At 28.4% G+C, this 21,531-nt stretch overlaps 1 protein-coding gene across 2 annotated transcripts in view; it reads right to left on the bottom strand.

The window, feature by feature from the left end:
* Positions 1-21,531, bottom strand: part of LOC133609869 (retinal-specific phospholipid-transporting ATPase ABCA4-like) — a 600,088-nt gene that overhangs the window by 533,924 nt on the left and 44,633 nt on the right. For both annotated transcript variants that reach the window (XR_012050540.1, XM_061965894.2), the window contains exons 8-9: positions 11,357-11,446; positions 4,926-5,160 (exon numbers count right to left, since the gene is read on the bottom strand). Coding sequence is in view for 1 of the 2 variants with exons in the window: in XM_061965894.2 (XP_061821878.2) it covers positions 4,926-5,160; positions 11,357-11,446 (325 nt within the window). In the remaining variant the exon portion in view is untranslated. The remainder of the gene's footprint in view (positions 1-4,925; positions 5,161-11,356; positions 11,447-21,531) is intronic.

The raw sequence follows: 21,531 nt of genomic DNA, 5'->3' as shown, positions 1-21,531 counted from the left end.
TTATACACACACCATAACAATACTCCTATGTTGAAGCACAGTACAATCCATCAAGCGGTGTGGCTTCATGGCTTACCAAAGTCCTACTAAAAACATTTTGATAGATTTTTGAGCACCGTGTGTAATGTTCTATATTTCCAAAGGAACATATAACATTTTGGTGTTGTTTACTCGAGTTATATTGCAGTCTACACGTATCTCCTATGTTTGACTGCCATCTACTGGTCACACTTCTCATTACACCATGTACCAAATAAAATTGCTTCGAGGTCGATAAGCAAAATCTGAATTATTTCGTACATTAGGCGCACCGGGTTATAAGGCGCACTGTCGAGTTTTGAGGGGAAAAAAGGATTTTAAGTGCGCCTTATAGTCCAGAAAATACGGTAATCATGAATTTTCTCATTTCATTCTTACACTTTGTCATATTGACTGTTTGGAATTAGTCGGAACAATTTTGGTCCCGTGTTTCTCACGGGCTGGTGGGACGTAACGACGCGGCAATGTTTGCTATTTTTGTTTTAGAACTGAGGATGATTGATAGGTTTAAGCCAAATACTAGGGAAAAAAAATGTGAATCCACACTCTAAACTCCCCCGAGGGCTTTTTGGTCCCACAGGGTGAAGTGAAAACTCGGAGTATGAAGCCTGAGATGAGGGAAATTCAGAGTTTTCCATTCCAAAAAAAGAGAAGTACAGTACGTCCAACACAGAGTCAGTTTCCATGGTAACTGATGACTCTGTGAATCGAGAACCTTGTTGTTATTTTTTAACAAATCCTCGATTTTTTTTTATGTCTACTCTCTCCTTATAAGGAGAAACAAGTTGTCAGACATGGTGAGTGTGTTCCTTTATAACCAATAAAGGTCCAAACACACAATTCATGAAGACTTATGTCAAGAGAGGATTTTAAGGTCATGTATTATCGTTATATAAGACTGCTAAGAAAAATAAAATATCTTGTTTTATTTAATTTAATTTATTTAAAAGAAAATACTAAATTTTAGATATTGGATATTTAATGGATTTTTTTTTATACTTTTTTTTTTTTTTAACAATAACAGAAATGTCCATTATTTAGTTTTTTCATTATTGTATATATAACTAAAATTGTCCTCTAAACGCAAAAAGTCCGCTGTGGAGGACGCGAGATCACAGAAGCATATTTGTGAAATTACTACGAACATAAAGTAAGAAAAACCTACCGTGTTAGCAAAAAAATAAATAAAATAAAAACAAAAGAAAATACTTTTTTTGGCCTTGATGTCAGATATTGAATCAGTTTTAGTCAAAAATAAATTCAAAAATAAATAAAAAAACTGATTTTTTTAGGGGTATTTCATTACTATAAAAAAAAACTAATATAGTAAAAAAATATATATACTTTTTTTTGTACCTTGATGTCAGATATTTAATCCGTTTTAGTCATAAATAAATGCTAAAATAATAATAGAAAATTGATAAATAAAATGTAGATTTTTTTGGGGGGCGGAGGGTATTTCAATACTGTAAATATAACTAATATAGTGACAATGTATATACCTTTTTTGTACCTTGATGTCAGATATTTAATCCATTTTAGTCATGAATAAATGCAAAAATAATAACAAAATGAATGAAATAAAATTTAGATTTTTTGAGGGGGAGTATTTCATTACTGTAAATATATCTAATGTAGGAAAAAAAATAAATAAATAAATAAAATAAAATAAATAAAAAATATATATATATATACACACACACCGGTATTCTTCTTTTTAACCTTGATGTCAGATATTTAATCTGTTTTGGTCATAAATAAATGTAAAAATAATAACAAAATAAATAAAATAAAATGTAAAAATAAAATTTTGATTTTTTTTTTTTTTTGAGGGGGGTATTTCATTACTGTAAATATAACTAATATAGAAAAAAACAATATAATTAAATAAATCAAAATGTTTTTTGTTTTTTTTGGGGGGGGGGGTTTGATTACTGTAAATATAACTAACATATAAAAAATTAACTAGTTTTTTTTTTTTTACCTTGATGTCAGATATTTAATCGGTTTTAGTTATAAATAAATGCAAACTTAATAACAAAATGAATAAAATTAAATTTAGATTATTTTTGAGGGGGGTATATCTTATAAAACTAATATAGAAAACAATGAATATACTTTTTTTTTTTTTTTTACCCTGATGTCAGATATTTAATCTGTTTTAGTCATAAATAAATGCAAAAATAATAACAAAATAAATAAAATAAAATGTAGATTTTTTTTTGAAGGGGGTATTTCATTACTGTAAATATAACTAATATAGAAAAAAACAATATACTTTTTTTTTTTTACCTTGTGTCAGATTGATGCCAGATATTTAATCGGTTTTAGTCATAAACAAATGCAAAAAACAAACAAATTAAAATAAAATGTAGATTTTTTTTTTAGGGAGGGTATTTCATTACTATAAATCGATAGAAAAAATAAATGTACTTTTTTTTAACCTTGATGTCAGATATTTAATCTGTTTTATACATATATAAATGCAAATAAATAAATAAATAAATCAAATAAAATGTTTGTTTTTTTTGGGAGGGGGGGGGGGGGGGGGATTTGATTACTGTAAATATAACTAACATATAAAAAATTAACTAGTTTTTTTTTTTTACCTTGATGTCAGATATTTAATCGGTTTTAGTCATAAATAAATGCAAAATTAATAACAAAATGAATAAAATTAAATGTAGACTTTTTTAGGGGGGTATATCTAATATAACTAATATAGAAAACAATAAATATACTTTTTTTTTTTACCCTGAAGTCAGATATTTAATCTGTTTTAGTCATAAATAAATGCAAAAATAATAACATAAAACAATAAAATGTAGATTTCTTTTTGAGGGGGGGTGTATTTCATTACTATAAATATAACTAATGTAGAAAATATATACTTCTTTTTTTTTACCTTGATGTCAGATTTTTAATCTGTTTTAGTCAAAAATAAATGCAAAAATAATAACAAAATAAATAAAATAAAATGTAGATTTTTTTTGAAGGGGGTATTTCATTACTGTAAATATAACTAATATAAAAAAAAAACAATATACTTTTTTTTTTTTTTTTTTTACCTTGTGTCAGATTGATGCCAGATATTTAATTGGTTTTAGTCATAAACAAATGCAAAAAACAAACAAATTAAAATAAAATGTAGATTTTTTTTTTAGGGGGGGTATTTCATTACTATAAATCGATAGAAAAAATAAATATACTTTTTTTTTTTACCTTGACGTCAGATATTTAATCTGTTTTAGTCATATATAATTGCAAAAAAATAATAAAACAAATCAAATAAAATGTTTGGTTTTTTTGGGGGGGGGGGGGGGGTTGATTACTGTAAATATAACTAACATAAAGAATTAACTAGTTTTTTTTTTAGCTTGATGTCAGATATTTAAATGTTTGGTTTTTTGGGGGGGTTTGATTACTGTAAATATAACTAACATATAAAAAATTTACTAGTTTTTTTTTTTACCTTGATGTCAGATATTTAATCGGTTTTAGTTATAAATAAATGCAAAATTAATAACAAAATGAATAAAATTAAATGTAGATTTTTTTTGAGGAGGGTATATCTAATAAAACTAATATAGAAAACAATGAATATACTTTTTTTTTTTACCTTGATGTCAGATATTTAATCTGTTTTAGTCAAAAATAAATGCAAAAATAATAACAAAATAAAAAAAATAAAATGTAGATTTTTTTTGAAGGGGGTATTTCATTACTGTAAATATCACTAATATAGAAAAAGAAAAAAATATATATATACTTTTTTTTACCTTTATGTCAGATGTTTAATCTGTTTTAGTCAAAAATAATTGCAAACATAATAACAAAATAAATCAAATACATTATAGATTTTTTGAGGGGGTATTTTATTACTGTAAATATAACTAATATAGAAAAAAATATTTATATATTTTTTTTTTACCTTGATGTCAGATATTTAATCGGTTTTAATCATAAATAAATGCAAAATTAATAACAAAATGAATAAAATTAAAATGTAGATTTTTTTTTAGGGGGATACATCTAATATAACTAATATAAAAAACAATAAATATACTTTTTTTTCTTTCTTTTTTTTTACCCTGATATCAGATATTTAATCTGTTTTAGTCATAAATAAATGCAAAAATAATAACATAAAACAATAAAATGTAGATTTCCTTTTGAGGGGGGGGGTGTATTTCATTCCTATAAATATAACTAATGTAGAAAATATATACTTTTTTTTTTACCCTCATGTCAGATATTTAATCTGTTTTAGTCATAAATAAATGTAAAATTAATAATAATATTATTAAAATAAAATGTAGATTTTTTTAGAGGGGGGTATTTCATTACTGTAAATATCACTAATATAGAAAAAGAAAAAAATATATATATATACTTTTTTTTACCTTTATGTCAGATGTTTAATCTGTTTTAGTCAAAAATAAATGCAAACATAATAAAAAAATAAATCAAATAAATTATAGATTTTTTGAGGTGGTATTTCATTACTGTAAATATAACTAATATAGAAACAAATATTTATATATATTTTTTTTTACCTTGATGTCAGATATTTAATCTCTTTTAGTCATAAATAAATGCAAAAAAAAAAAAAATCTAATCAAATGTAGATTTTTTTGAGGGGGTATTTAATTACTGTAAATATAACTAATATAGAAATAAATTAAAAAAAATGTTTTAACCTTGATGTAAGATACTGTATCTGCTTTAGTTATTGTTAAATAAAAAAATAAAAAAAATAAAATTAATGGGAAGAACGGGGATAAAATGCATTTAAAACAAATTACATAAGTCATAAATATGAGTTATTAGCACAATGTTGTTCCTGTTCCAGCTCCAAAAAGAACACCTGTGGTGCTTCTACTCACTGCTGCTGTTGTCGTAAACATGCCGGCCACGTCTTCTGGCCCCGTTGATGCCCAGGAAAGCTTTGTAGTTGTTGTCCTCGTACCAGTTGAAGGAGGCCACGCGGGAGAAGGCCCCCTCGGTGTAGCCGCACACCAGGCTGGAGGCGGCAGCCATCACCTGCCTGAAGGAGAGATCTCTCTGGAAGAGAGGTGTCATCACCTGTAGGAGTTCCCGGGTGCTGCTTCTCCGGAGCAACTGTCATTGGGAAATGAAAAAGATTGACTTGAGTCATTCTCGAAATGATGAAAAAGAAATATAACCTGATAGAAAAATGCAATTTAAAACATTTGTATGCACGTACAACACTTAAAACCTTTAGTATATCAGTGTGTGGAATTACATTTTGCAATGGATTAAGTAAAAAAATCAATTTATTAATATGATCCGGTTTAAAACAGTTAGTAATTGCTATGAAGTGGAGAAAAGAGGTGGGGTTAAATGAGCCTTGCTTCTTCCTACTCCTTTTCGGACGTGTTGTAAAGACAAAAAAAAAGAAAATATGTCAATGCATGTTGGAAATCAACTGCAACCAACCAAAATTCCCATTTTGTTCGGGAGAGAGATAAATGTGTAAGCACATATTCAGGAAAAGGGAAATATATTGCTAAATAAAATAAATAAATACATCAAAAGAAAACAAAATGAGAAAAACATTTTAAAAATAAAAAAAAAAACAGCTTAAAATAAAAAATAGAATACATTTTTCTGAATTATTGTCATTTCATGTGTTTAAAAATTCACATTTTGATAGGGGGAGAGAAAAATGTGTAACCCCATATTCAGGGAAAAGGAAACACATAAAATTAATTAATTGATAAACAAAATAAATAAATACATAAAAAGAAAGAAAAATGAGAAAAAATGTTTAAAAAGAAAAAAAACAACAGCTTAAAATAAAAAAATAGAATACATTTTTTTGTTTTTTTCCCTTTTCTTCTTATGAATTATTTTCATTTCATGTGTTTAAATATTCACATTTTGATAGGGGGAGAAAAAAATGTGGAAACACATATTCAGGAAAAGGGAAATAAATACATTGCTAAACAAAAATAAATAAATACATAAAAAGAAAGAAAAATTAGAAAAACTTTTTCTAAAAAGAAAAAACCCCAGCTTAAAATAAAAAAAAAGAAGGCATTTTTTTGTTTTTTTCCGTTTTTTCCCCCCATGAATTATTTTCATTTCATGTGTTTAAAAAAATCACATTTTGATAGGGGGAGAGAAAAATGTGTAACCACATATTCAGGAAAAAGGAAATACATAAATAAATACATTGCTAAACAAAATAAATGAATACATAAAAAGAAAGAAAAATAAGAAAAACTTTTTCTAGAAAAAAAAAAAAGAAGGCATTTTTTTGTTTTTTTCCCTTTCTTTTTATGAATTATTTTAAATTCATGTGTTTAAAAATTCACAATTTTGATAATGAGAGACAAAAAAGTGTAACCACATATTCAGGAAAAGGGAAAAAAATACATAAATACGATGCTAAACAAGATAAATAAATAAATAAAAAGAAGAAATAATGAGAAAAAAATGTTTAAAAAGAAAAAAACAACTTAAAATAAAAAAAAATAGAAGGCATTTTTTTGTTTTTTTCTTTTTCTTTTTATGAATTATTTTCATTTCACGTGTTTAAAAATTCTCATTTTGATAGGAGAGAGAACAATCTGTAATCACATATTCAGGAAAAGGGAAATAAATAAATACATAAATACATTGCTAAACAAAATAAATAAATACATAAAAAAAAGAAAAATGAGAAAAAAATGTTTAGAAAGAAAAAAACCTAGCTTAAAAAAAAAAAAAAAAACAGAAGGTATTTTTTTGTTTTTTTCCTCTTCTTTTTATGAATTATTTTCATTTCACGTGTTTAAAAATTCTCATTTTCATAGGGAGAGAGAAAAATGTGTAACCACATGTTCAGGAAAAGGGAAATAAATTCATAAATATATTGCTAAACAAGATAAATAAATACATAAAAAGAACAAATATTGAGAAATCTTTTTTAAAAAGAAAAAACCCCAGTTTAAATAAAAAATAGAAGATTTTTTTTCTGTTTTTCCTCTTCTTTTTATGAATTATTTTAATTTCATGTGTTCAAAAATTCACATTTTGATAGGGAAAGAGACAAAAATGCAACGACATATGTAGAAAAGAGGGGAATCTTAAAATACATAGAAAAAATACATATTTCTTTTTATGTACATAATGAGAACTAACGAGATGAAAATCAACAAATAAATAGATAAATACAGGAAATAATTCCTTGCATGTGATTAAAAATTCCCATTTTGATAGGGAAAGAGACAAAAGTGCAACTATATATGTAAAAAAGGGGAAAAACAAAAAACAACTTTTTTAAAATACGTAAAAAGTATATATTTATTTTTATATACCTAATGAGAGCTAATGAGAATAAAATTGACAAATAGATAAATACAGAAAATAGTTCATTTCATGTGTTTAAAAATTCACATTTTGATAGGGAAAGAGACAAAAGTGCAACTATATATGTAAAAAAGGGGAAAAACAAAAAACAACTTTTTAAAAATACGTAAAAAGTATATATTTATTTTTATATACCTAATGAGAGCTAATGAGAATAAAATTGACAAATAGATAAATACAGAAAATAGTTCATTTCATGTGTTTAAAAATTCACATTTTGATAGGGAAAGAGACAAAAGTGCAACTATATATGTAAAAAAGGGGAAAAACAAAAAACAACTTTTTTAAAATACGTAAAAAGTATATATTTATTTTTATATACCTAATGAGAGCTAATGAAAATAAAATTGACAAATAGATAAATGCAGGAAATAATCCATTTCATGTGTTTAAAAATTCACATTTTGATAGGGAAAGAGACAAAAGTGCAACTATATAATGTAAAAAAGGGGAAAAACAAAAAAAAACTTTTTTTAAATACGTACAAAATATATATTTATTTTTATATACCTAATGAGAGCTAATGAGAATAAAATTGACAAATAGATAAATACAGAAAATAGTTCATTTCATGTGTTTAAAAATTCACATTTTGATAGGGAAAGAGACAAAAGTGCAACTATATATGTAAAAAAGGGGAAAAACAAAAAACAACTTTTTTTAAATACGTAAAAAATATATATTTATTTTTATATACCTAATGAGAGCTAATGAGAATAAAATTGACGAATAGATAAATGCAGGAAATAATCCATTTCATGTGTTTAAAAATTCACATTTTGATAGGGAAAGAGACAAAAGTGCAACTATATATGTAAAAAAGGGGAAAAACAAAAAAAACTTTTTTAAAATACGTAAAAAATATATATTTATTTTTATATACCTAATGAGAGCTAATGAGAATAAAATTGACAAATAGATAAATACAGAAAATAGTTCATTTCATGTGTTTAAAAATTCACATTTTGATAGGGAAAGAGACGAAAGTGCAACTATATATGTAAAAAAGGGGAAAAACAAAAAACAACTTTTTTAAAATACGTAAAAAGTATATATTTATTTTTATATACCTAATGAGAGCTAATGAGAATAAAATTGACAAATAGATAAATGCAGGAAATAATCCATTTCATGTGTTTAAAAATTCACATTTTGATAGGGAAATAGACAAAAGTGCAACTATATATGTAAAAAAGGGGAAAAACAAAAAAAAACTTTTTTTAAATACGTAAAAAATATATATTTATTTTTATATACCTAATGAGAGCTAATGAGAATAAAATTGACAAATAGATAAATGCAGGAAATAATCCATTTCATGTGTTTAAAAATTCACATTTTGATAGGGAAAGAGACAAAAGTGCAACTATATATGTAAAAAAGGGGAAAAACAAAAAACAACTTTTTTTAAATACGTAAAAAATATATATTTATTTTTATATACCTAATGAGAGCTAATGAGAATAAAATTGACAAATAGATAAATGCAGGAAATAATCCATTTCATGTGTTTAAAAATTCACATTTTGATAGGGAAAGAGACAAAAGTGCAACTATATATGTAAAAAAGAGGAAAAACAAAAAAAAACTTTTAAAATACGTAAAAAATATATATTTATTTTTATATACCTAATGAGAGCTAATGAGAATAAAATTGACCAATAGATAAATACAGGAAATAATCCATTTCATGTGTTTAAAAATTCACATTTTGATAGGGAAAGAGACAAAAGTGCAACTATATATGTAAAAAAGGGGAAAAACAAAAAAAACTTTTTTTAAAAACGTAAAAAATATATATTTATTTTTATAAACCTAATGAGAGCTAATGAGAATAAAATTGACAAATAGATAAATACAGGAAATAATCCATTTCATGTGTTTAAAAATTCACATTTTGATAGGGAAAGAGACAGAAGTGCAACTATATATGTAAAAAAGGGGAAAAACAAAAAACAACTTTTTTAAAATACGTAAAAAATATATATTTATTTTTATATACCTAATGAGAGCTAATGAGAATAAAATTGACAAATAGATAAATACAGAAAATAGTTCATTTCATGTGTTTAAAAATTCACATTTTGATAGGGAAAGAGACAAAAGTGCAACTATATATGTAAAAAAGGGGGGAAACAAAAAACAACTTTTTTTAAATACGTAAAAAATATATATTTATTTTTATATACCTAATGAGCGCTAATGAGAATAAAATTGACAAATAGATAAATACAGGAAATAATCCATTTCATGTGTTTAAAAATTCACATTTTGATAGGGAAAGAGACAAAAGGGCAACTATATATATAAAAAAGGGGAAAACAAAAAAAAACTTTTTAAAAATACGTAAAAAATATATATTTATTTTTATATACCTAATGAGAGCTAATGAGAATAAAATTGACAAATAGATAAATACAGGAAATAATCCATTTCATGTGTTTAAAAATTCACATTTTGATAGGGAAAGAGACAAAAGTGCAACTATATATGTAAAAAAAGGGGGAAAACAAAACAAAACGTATTCAAAATAAGTAAAAAATGTATATTTATTTTTATATACATAATGAGAACTAATTGACAAATAGATACATACAGGAAATAATCCATTTCATGTGTTTAAAAATTCAAATTTTGATAGGGAAAGAGACAAAAGTGCAACTATATATATAAAAAAGGGGAAAACAAAAAAAAACTTTTTTAAAATACGTAAAAAATATATATTTATTTTTATATACCTAATGAGAGCTAATGAGAATAAAATTGACAAATAGATAAATACAGGAAATAATCCATTTCATGTGTTTAAAAATTCACATTTTGATAGGGAAAGAGACAAAAGTGCAACTATATATGTAAAAAAAGGGGAAAAACAAAACAAAACGTATTCAAAATAAGTAAAAAATGTATATTTATTTTTATATACATAATGAGAACTAATTGACAAATAGATACATACAGGAAATAATCCATTTCATGTGTTTAAAAATTCAAATTTTGATAGGGAAAGAGACAAAAGTGCAACTATATATGTAAAAAAAAAAAAGGGGAAAAACAAAACAAAACGTATTCAAAATAAGCAAAAAATGTATATTTATTTTTATATACATAATGAGAACTAATTGACAAATAGATAAATACAGGAAATTATCCATTTCATGTGTTTAAAAATTTACATTTTGATAGGGAAAGAGACAAAAGTGCAACTATATATGTAAAAAAAGGGAAAAACAAAATAAAACTTATTTAAAATAAGTTAAAAATGTATGTTTATTTTTATATACATAATGAGAACTAATTGACAAATAGGTAAATACAGGAAATAATCCATTTCATGCGTTTAAAAATTCACATTTTGATAGGGAAAGAGACAAAAATGCAACCATATATGTAAAAAAAAAAGGGGGCCAATAACTTAAAATAGATTTAAAAACTACATATTTATTTTTATGTAAATAATGAGAACTAATGAGATTAACTAGATGGATAAATACAGGATTGAAAAAAAATACAGCAGCATTAAATAACGACTAGCAGTTTCCAAAAGAAAAATGGTTAAAGTAATAAAACACAATTCCTCGACCTGGCCCAAATGTATCACCATTTAAAACTGAGGTCCACATATAAAAACTGCAGGTCAAACATAAATCCAACCCTAACAACAGTACTAAAGTTTTACCCTGGAACAGACCATTTGCATGGTTGGAGGCCTCTTTGACATTTTGACATATTTTGTTATTTTCTAACAAGCCTTCAGAAACATGAAATATATGTGAAGACAACACTTTGTGTTGTTATTAGTGCCGACATTGTGTCTTTTGTGTCCAGTTTGATTCCTCCAATATGTACTGACCCCCCCCCCCCCCCCCATGTTTGCTACAAAGTGAGTGAAGAGGAAGCAAGTGTTTCCTGCCTGACTAAAAATAGAGGACCCCCCTACCTCTCGCAGTTTGTCGCTGGCAGCGGACACCACCTGCAGCCAGAAGTGGATGTTGATGCCCTCAGAGTGATTGTCCACAACACGGGGAAGCTGCAGGAAGAAACACAAGGAAAATGTTATGATAATATTACTTCTAGAACCTTCAGAGCACAAGCACATGTTTATTGTTTTAAACATGCTTAATAGTTACATTCATCACAGCTTCTCAATCATGACCTCCTTTTCACCAATGTTTGCTTACCTTTTTTTAACTTCTTTTACCTGCTTGTTACCTTCTTTTACTTGTGTTTACCTCCTCCTCACACTTTTTACCAATGTTTGCATACCTTTTTTTAACTTTTTACCTGCTTGTTACCTTCTTTTACTTGTGTTTACCTCCTTTTCACGCTTTTTACCAATGTTTGCTTACTTTTTTTAAACTTATTTTACCTGCTTCTTACCTTCTTTTACTTGCGTTTACCTGCTTTTTGCCAATGTTTGCATACCTTTTTAACCTATTACCTGCTTGTTACCTTCTTTTACTTGTGTTCACCTCCTCCTCACACTTTTTACCAATGTTTGCATACCTTTTTTAACCTTTTACCTTCTTTTACTTGTGTTTACCTCCTCCTCACACTTTTTACCAATGTTTGCATGCTTTTTACCTTCTTTTACTTGTGTTTACCTCCCTTTCACGCTTTTTACCAATGTTTGCTTACTTTTTTTAACTTATTTTACCTGCTTCTTACCTTCTTTTACTTGTGTTTACCTGCTTTTTGCCAATGTTTGCATACCTTTTTAACCTTTTACCTGCTTGTTACCTTCTTTTACTTGTGTTCACCTCCTCCTCACACTTTTTCCCAATGTTTGCATACCTTTTTTAATCTTTTACCTTCTTTTACTTGTGTTTACCTCCTCCTCACACTTTTTACCAATGTTTGCATACCTTTTTTAACTTGTTACCTTCTTTTACTTGTGTTTACCTCCTTTTCACACTTTTTACCAATGTTTGTGTACCTTTTTTAACTTTTTACCTTCTTTTACTTGTGTTTACCTCTTTTCACAATTTTTTACCAATGTTTGCGTACCTTTTTTAACATTTTACCTTCTTTTACTTGTGTTTACCTCCTCCTCACACTTTTTACCAATGTTTGCGTACCTTTTTTAACCTTATACCTTCTTTTACTTGTGTTTACCTCCTTTTCACGCTTTTTACCAATGTTTGCATACCTTTTTTAACTTATTTTACCTGCTTGTTACCTTCTTTTACTTGTGTTTACCTCCTCCTCACACTTTTTACCAATGTTTGCATACCTTTTTTAACTTTTTACCTTCTTTTACTTGTGTTTACCTCCTTTTCACACTTTTTACCAATGTTTGTGTACCTTTTTTAACTTTTTACCTTCTTTTACTTGTGTTTACCTCTTTTCACAATTTTTACCAATGTTTGCGTACCTTTTTTAACATGTTACCTTCTTTTACTTGTGTTTACCTCCTCCTCACACTTTTTACCAATGTTTGCGTACCTTTTTTAACCTTATACCTTCTTTTACTTGTGTTTACCTCCTTTTCACGCTTTTTACCAATGTTTTCATACCTTTTTTAACTTATTTTACCTGATTGTTACCTTCTTTTACCTGTGTTTACCTCCTTTTTGCCTTCTTCTACCTGCTTTTATCTTATTTTACCTATGTTTACCTTCTTATTAGGTTCTTTTACCTATGTTTACTTGTTTTTTTTACCTTCTTCTACCCCCTTTAATTTTCTTTTTACCTTGTTTTACTCATGTTTACCTACTTTTTAACCTTCTATCTGTTTCTACCTGCCTAATACCTTTTTTTCCAATTTCAACTCTGAGCGCTGCAGAAACGTTACGGCCCTTTATACATTGTTTTACCTGTTTACCTACTTTTTTTTTTAACCTTATTTCACCTATGTTAACCTACTTTTTTTTACCTATGTTAACCTACGTTTCTTTTTTTACCTAAGTTTATCTACTTTATTACTTTCTTCTGCATTTGTTTACTTTTATCAACCTTCTTCTACCCTCTTTTGACTTCTTTTTACCTTCTTTTACTCATGTTTATCTACTTTTTCACCCTTTTTTTAACCCATTTTTACCTGTTTACCTTTTCTATCTGAGTTTACCTGCTTTTTACTTTCTTTAACCTACTTTACTCTTCTTGTACCTGTTTATTTACTTTTTTTTAACCTCCTTCTATTGTTTTTCCTTTATCGGCTTGCTTTTACTTATATTTCGTTTGACCCTGTTCTACTTTCTTTTACCTATTTTTTACTTTCTTCTGCCTGATTTCACCTACATTTCACCTTTTTTGTAACCTTTATTTGCTTATTTCATTTTTACCTTGTGCTATCTGTTTAGCTACTTTTTTACTTTACTGTACCTAATTTTACATAATTGTTTACCTAGATTTACCTACTTTTTATACCATTGTCTACCTGATTTGATCTTTTCACCTACTTTTTAAACTTTTCTTTACCTGATTTTACCTGATTATTGCCTTATTTTACCCATATGTACTTTTTACCGTCTTTTACCTGCTTATTAAATTTTTTAACCTATGTTTACTTTTTTTTACCTTGTTTTACCTGCTCATTACTTTTTACCTGTTTCCTTGTTTACCTTTTTTAGATGCTCATTACCTTCTATTACCAATATTTACCTACATTTTTTACTTGTACCTGTGTATTACCGGTTTTCTTTTACCTGTGTTTACTTTTTTAACCTTGTTTTACTTGCTTATTACCTTTTGTTTTACCTATGTTTACTTGTTTTTACTTTGTTTTACCTGATTATTACCTTTTTACCTATATTACCTTTTTTAGATGCTCATTACCTTCTTTTATCCATGTTTACCTACATTTTCTACCTGATTTTACCTGCATATTACTTCTTATTTTTATACCTATGTTTACTTTTTTACATCCTTATTACTTTTTTTTACCTATGTTTGCATTTTTTTACACACTTATTACCTTCTTTTATCCATGTTTACTTACATTTTCTACCTGCTTTTACCTTAATTTTTGTATGTTTAGCTACTTTTTTACCTACCTACTTGAGTTCATCTAAACTTCTAACCAAAATTGCATTGGCATAAACATTTAAAGATAAAAACAACGCATTCTTGCAACATGCATGAACTTCCTAAAATTGTGAGGTGAGAAGGTAAAAGGATTTCTTGAAAATGTTGCGAAAGGGAAGTTCAAGTTCCACTTCCACGCCACGTGGAACAAGAGTAGAACATGTTGAACACAAACATACGTGTGGAAAGTTACAAATGTTGGGCACGGCTCCTTTAAGTTGGGAGAAGGTATGCTTGAGGATCTTGCTTCTTGCACACAATAGGCTTGAAGTACAGGAAGCAAGACCAGGACCAAACAAAGACCAGAGGAGACATCCTTCCTTTGGGACATTGCTCTCTATCTCAGTGTGTGTGTGTGTGTGTGTGTGTGTGTGTGTGTGTGTGTTCCTTTGTCTGCACCTGTGTTTTTAGTGATTCGTCCTCGGCGAGGGGTGGACCTTGAGGCACACCTGCTCGCAATTAGCCCGCCAGTATTTAGGCTCGTCACTTACAGCTTGACCTTGCCGGTTATTGTTTCCTGAACTCCGCACGTGCATGCGCCTGCTTCGCCTCGTCAGTCTTGGTACGTTGCCTCTCCTTAGTCCTGTTATTCCTAACCTCCTTGTGTTTGTTTCCTAGCCTCCTTGAGTTAAAGAGGACTTTATGCTGTGCTTAGTGCGCCCTGGCTTCCCCCCCCCGCCGACCACTGAGGAACCTGTTTTTATTGATATTTCATGGTGTGCACTTCTGCCCCATCGCATTTTGTTACCCTTTTTGGACTTATTAAATGTTTCCCTTTTTGTTATTCAACCTTGCCTAGCTTCTCTGCATCCCGGGGTCACCCCCTTGATCAGTTCCTAACAAAACCATGGCATCAAATAGAGAATGTCTCATTTGCACCCCTGCTGGTGAAATCTATCAAATGAGGGTATTCCCAAAAAGGAGGGATTTTTTTTATTCAACTTGACTGTGTTGCTTTGAAAAGTGCTGCCCCTCTGGTCAACATATGAAATAACAAGTGTGTGTAAGAAGTTGAAATGCGCCCTCTTTGGCCAAAATTAATTAAATAATAAAATAAATATGTACATAGAGACATACTGTAATAACTTGAAGTAAATAATGAAGATAAAGAAACAATTACAAACAAAAAATTCCCCCAAAAATAAATGAACTAAAAGCAGTTTTTTTCTCACAATGTGTCGACTTTTTTCTTGTAAAATTGGGAACAATTTCTCGTAAAATTATTACTTTTTTTTTTTTAAATGTAAAATGAGTACTTTTTAATGCAAAATGGGGACATTTGTCATATAAAATTCTGACTTTTATCACAATATTGCCAATTTTCTTGTTGTTTTTGTAGAATAGTGAAATTTTTTGAGTAAAATGATGACTTTTGTCATAAATCTCCCAAGTAAAATTCCGATTATTATTATAATATTGCCAAAATGTTAAAGTTTTCTTATAAAATTGTGACTTTTGTGGAGTAAAATTACGACTCTTTTCATAAAATTGCCCAAACTTGAAGCTTTTCTTGTAAAATTGCGACTGTCATTGAGTGAAATTCCAACTTTTATCATAATATTGCACAAATGTTCAGTTTTTCTTTTAAAATTTTGACTTGCATTGAATAAAATGACGACTTTTATTATAATACTGCAGAAATTCTATGGTTTTCTTGTGAAATTGTGACCTTTCTCTTGTGAAATTCCAACTAGATTTTCACAACAAGCTTTTTTATATTTGCATAGTATGTATATATTATTAATGTTTTAAATACACATCTTTATATATCTAGAAAGGCTGGTCCTAAAGAGGTGTGTGTTTTTGTTCTTGTATTTCTACTCTTCTTTAGACATCAACAAGGAAAAGTAGCTTCCATATGAGGAGGTGTGAACAAGTGATGACATAAATCATGGTCCCAATAACATTGCATCTAATAGAGAATGTAGTGGTGACATCTATTAAAATGATGGTGGTCCAAAAAAGGAGGGTTTTTTTTCAAATTGACTGTGTGTCGCTTTTAAAAGTGCTCCCTCTCTGGTCAACATATGAAATAACAAGTGTGTGTGAGTAATTGAAATGCGCCCCCTTTGGACAAAATTAATAAAAATATAATAAAATAAATATGTATATAGAGACATACTGTAATAACTTGACGTAAATAATAAAGATTAAAAACCAATTACAAACCAAAAATTCCCCCAAAAATAAATGAACTAAAAGCAGTTTTTTTCTCGCAATGTGTCGACTTTTTTCTTATAAAAACAATTTCTTGTATAATTATTACTTTTTTTTTTTATGTAAAATGAGTACTTTTTAATGCAAAATGGTGACATTTGTCATACAAAATTCTGACTTTTATCACAATATTGCCAATTTTTTTGTTGTTCTTGTAAAATAGTGACATTTTTTGAGTAAAATGATGACTTTTGTCATAAATCTGCCGAGTAAAATTCCGATTATTATTATAATATTGCCAAAATGTTAAAGTTTTCTTATAAAATTGTGACTTTTGTGGAGTAAAATTACGACTCTTTTCATAAAATTGCCCAAACTTTAAGCTTTTCTTGTAAAACTGCGACTGTTATTGAGTAATATTCCAACTTTTATCATAATATTGCACAAATGTTCAGTTTTTCTTGTAAAATTTTGACTTGTGTTGAGTAAAATTACGAATTTTATTATAATACCGCAAAAATCCAAAGTTTTTCTTTTGAAATTGTGACCTTTTTCTTGTGAAATTCCAACTCATTTTTCACAAGAAGCTTTTTAATATTTGCATAGTATGTATATATTATTAATGTTACACATACACATCTTTATATATCTAGAAAAGGGTGGTCCTGAAGACGTAGGCATTTTTCGGAGGTCTCAAGAAGGTAACAAATACAAGAGTGTCTGTGTGTGTGTGTTCTTGTATTTCTACTCTTCTTGAGACACCAACAAGGAAAAGTAGCTTCTATATGAGGAGGTGTGAACAAGTCATGGTCCCAATACTGAAAACCATTGCATCTAATAGAGAATGTCTCATTTGCACCCCTGCTGGTGACATCTATCAAAATGAGGGTGGTGCCAAAAAGGAGGGTTTTTTTTCAAATTGACTGTGTGTCGCTTTTAAAAGTGCTCCCTCTCTGGTCAACATATGAAATAACAAGTGTGTGTGAGTAATTGAAATGCGCCCCCTTTGGACAAAATTAATAAAAATATAATAAAACAAATATGTATATAGAGACATACTGTAATAACTTGATGTAAATAATAAAGATTAAAAACCAATTACAAACCAAAAATTCCCCCAAAAATAAATGAACTAAAATCAGTTTTTTTTCTCACAATGTGTCAACTTTTTTCTTGTAAAATTGGGAACAATTTCTTGTATAATTATTACTTTTTTTAAATGTAAAATGAGTACTTTTTAATGCAAAATGGTGAAATTTGTCATATAAAATTCTGACTTTTATCACAATATTGTAAATTTTTTTGTTGTTTTTGTAAAATAGTGACATTTTTTGAGTAAAATTATGACTTTTGTCATAAATCTCCCAAGTAAAATTCCGATTATTATTATAATATTGCCAAAATGTTAAAGTTTTCTTATAAAATTGTGACTTTTGTCGAATAAAATTACGACTCTTTTCATAAAATTGCCCAAACTTGAAGCTTTTCTTGTAAAATTGCGACTGTCATTGAGTGAAATTCCAACTTGTATCATAATATTGCACAAATGTTCAGTTTTTCTTTTAAAATTTTGACTTGCATTGAATAAAATGACGACTTTTGTTATAATACTGCAAAACTTCTATGGTTTTCTTGTGAAATTGTGACCTTTTTCTTGTGAAATTCCAACTAAATTTTCACAACAAGCTTTTTTATATTTGCATAGTATGTATATATTATTAATGTTTTAAATACACATCTTTATATATCTAGAAAGGCTGGTCCTAAAGAGGTGTGTGTGTGTGTGTGTTTTTGTTCTTGTATTTCTACTCTTCTTTAGACATCAACAAGGAAAAGTAGCTTCCATATGAGGAGGTGTGAACAAGTGATGACATAAATCATGGTCCCAATAACATTGCATCTAATAGAGAATGTAGTGGTGACATCTATTAAAATGATGGTGGTCCCAAAAAGGAGGGGTTTTTTCAAATTGACTGTGTGTCGCTTTTAAAAGTGCTCCCTCTCTGGTCAACATATGAAATAACAAGTGTGTGTGAGTAATTGAAATGCGCCCCCTTTGGACAAAATTAATAAAAATATAATAAAATAAATATGTATATAGAGACATACTGTAATAAGTTGATGTAAATAATAAAGATTAAAAACCAATTACAAACCAAAAATTCCCCCAAAAATAAATTAACTAAAAGACGTTTTTTTCTCACAATGTGTCGACTTTTTTCTTATAAAATTGGGAACAATTTCTAATATAATTATTACCTTTTTTAAAATGTAAAATGAGTACTTTTTAATGCAAAATGGTGACATTTGTCGTATAAAATTCTGACTTTTATCACAATATTGTCAATTTCTTTGTTGTTTTTGTAAAATAGTGACATTTTTTGAGTAAAATTATGACTTTTGTCATAAATCTCCCAAGTAAAATTCCGATTATTATTATAATAATATTGCCAAAATGTTAAAGTTTTCTTATAAAATTGTGACTTTTGTGGAGTAAAATTACGACTCTTTTCATAGAATTTCCCAATTTTTAAGCTTTTCTTGTAAAACTGCAACTGTTATTGAGTAATATTCCAACTTTTATTATAATATTGCACAAATGTTCAGTTTTTCTTTTAAAATTTTGACTTGCATTGAATAAAATGACGACTTTTATTATAATACTGCAAAACTTCTATGGTTTTCTTGTGAAATTGTGACCTTTTTCTTGTGAAATTCCAACTAAATTTTCACAACAAGCTTTTTTATATTTGCATAGTATGTATATATTATTAATGTTTTAAATACACATCTTTATATATCTAGAAAGGCTGGTCCTAAAGAGGTGTGTGTGTGTGTGTTTTTGTTCTTGTATTTCTACTCTTCTTTAGACATCAACAAGGAAAAGTAGCTTCCATATGAGGAGGTGTGAACAAGTGATGACATAAATCATGGTCCCAATAACATTGCATCTAATAGAGAATGTAGTGGTGACATCTATTAAAATGATGGTGGTCCCAAAAAGGAGGGTTTTTTTCAAATTGACTGTGTGTCGCTTTTAAAAGTGCTCCCTCTCTGGTCAACATATGAAATAACAAGTGTGTGTGAGTAATTGAAATGCTCCCTCTTTGGCCAAAATTAATTAAATAATAAAATAAATATGTACATAGAGACATACTGTAATAACTTGACGTAAATAATGAAGATTAAAAAACAATTACAAACAAAAAATTCCCTTCAAAATAAATGAAATAAAAGCAGTCTTTTTTTCACAATGTGTCGACTTTTTTTCTTGTAGAATTGGGAACAATTTCTCGTATTCTCGTAAAAGTATTACTTTTTTTAAATGTAAAATGAGTACTTTTTAATGCAAAATGGTGACATTTGTCATACAAAATTCTGACTTTTATCACAATATTGCCAATTTTTTTGTTGTTCTTGTAAAATAGTGAAATTTTTTGAGTAAAATGATGACTTTTGTCATAAATCTGCCGAGTAAAATTCCGATTATTATTATAATATTGCCAAAATGTTAAAGTTTTCTTATAAAATTGTGACTTTTGTGGAGTAAAATTACGACTCTTTTCATAAAATTGCCCAAACTTGAAGCTTTTCTTGTAAAACTGCGACTGTTATTGAGTAATATTCCAACTTTTATCATAATATTGCACAAATGTTCAGTTTTTCTTGCAAAATTTTGACTTGCGTTGAGTAAAATTAAGAATTTTATTATGATACTGCCAAAATCCTAAGTTTTTCTTTTGAAATTGTGACCTTTTTCTTGTGAAATTCCAACTCATTTTTCACAAGAAGCTTTTTTATATTTGCATAGTATGTATATATTATTAATGTTACACATACACATCTTTATATATCTAGAAAAGGGGCAGCCAATGTTTACTCCGTGTCACTAAGAGGAGGCGTGTCATCTCTGGGCTAATTACTAGAAGAGGGCGAGTCCGACAGCTCGTCTAATGCGGTTTCACAAGTTCTGTGGCTCAGGGTGAACTATTTTGGCGCACGCCGTCCTGATCTCGTCTTTCCCGGCCTGCTTAAAAGCGTTTGATGATTGCTTTCACAAGATACAGTTGTTCTACTGTAAATACACTACAATAACAATCAACTAGGGTTGTACGCGGTACTATACTAGTACCGCGATACTATACTAGTACCGCGATACTAATGAATCATATTCGGTACTATACCGCCTCTAAAAAGTACCGGTTCCCATTCCCCCTTTTTTAACCGGCATGACGGCGCGTCGTCACGTCGTGACATTGCTGGTTTTACGAGCAGAGAAGCATGTTTGGCAGCGCAAAATCACAGAGTACTCACAAGCAGACACAGTGTGTAGACAGAAAAGGCAGAATGGGCGCATTTTGGCTTAAAAAGTAAAGATAAAGGTGAAGTTATAACACCGAAACACCGTCAGGAAGAGATGCTTTAAGACATGGCTAGCTAGTGTTGCGTCGACCAGCTCTTCCTCCCAGGGAATCTAAGTTACTGGTCAATCCCAAGTTCTTTCGATGACATATATGCTGAGTAAGAAGGACCATCAAGACAGAATTGGAATATTTTCAAGTTTTACTAAAGCTTTAGGATTTCAGTTTAACCCATACTTGCCAACCTTGAGACCTCCGATTTCGGGAGGTGGGGTGGGGGGTGGGGCGGGGGCGCGGTTAAGAGGGGAGGAGTATATTGACAGCGAGAATTCACCATTCTACATCCTGAAAATATGCAAACAAAACTGTGTTTAGATAATTGATACTTCAAACTTGCATAAATAAATATTAAGGAATTTAACATAACTTGGCTTCTGAGAGCTTCAAAATGTAATGAATAAAATGCTAAAGTTGTTGATAAACAAGCAATTATTTTAATAATTAAATATGGTCATTTTAAATGAATTATTGTGATCATTTAAAATTAATTATTTCAAATATGTTTATTTTA

The sequence above is a fragment of the Nerophis lumbriciformis genome, linkage group LG07, assembly GCF_033978685.3.
Source record: "Nerophis lumbriciformis linkage group LG07, RoL_Nlum_v2.1, whole genome shotgun sequence".
NCBI lineage: Eukaryota > Metazoa > Chordata > Actinopteri > Syngnathiformes > Syngnathidae > Nerophis > Nerophis lumbriciformis.
This window is presented reverse-complemented; position numbering and strand designations above follow the sequence as displayed.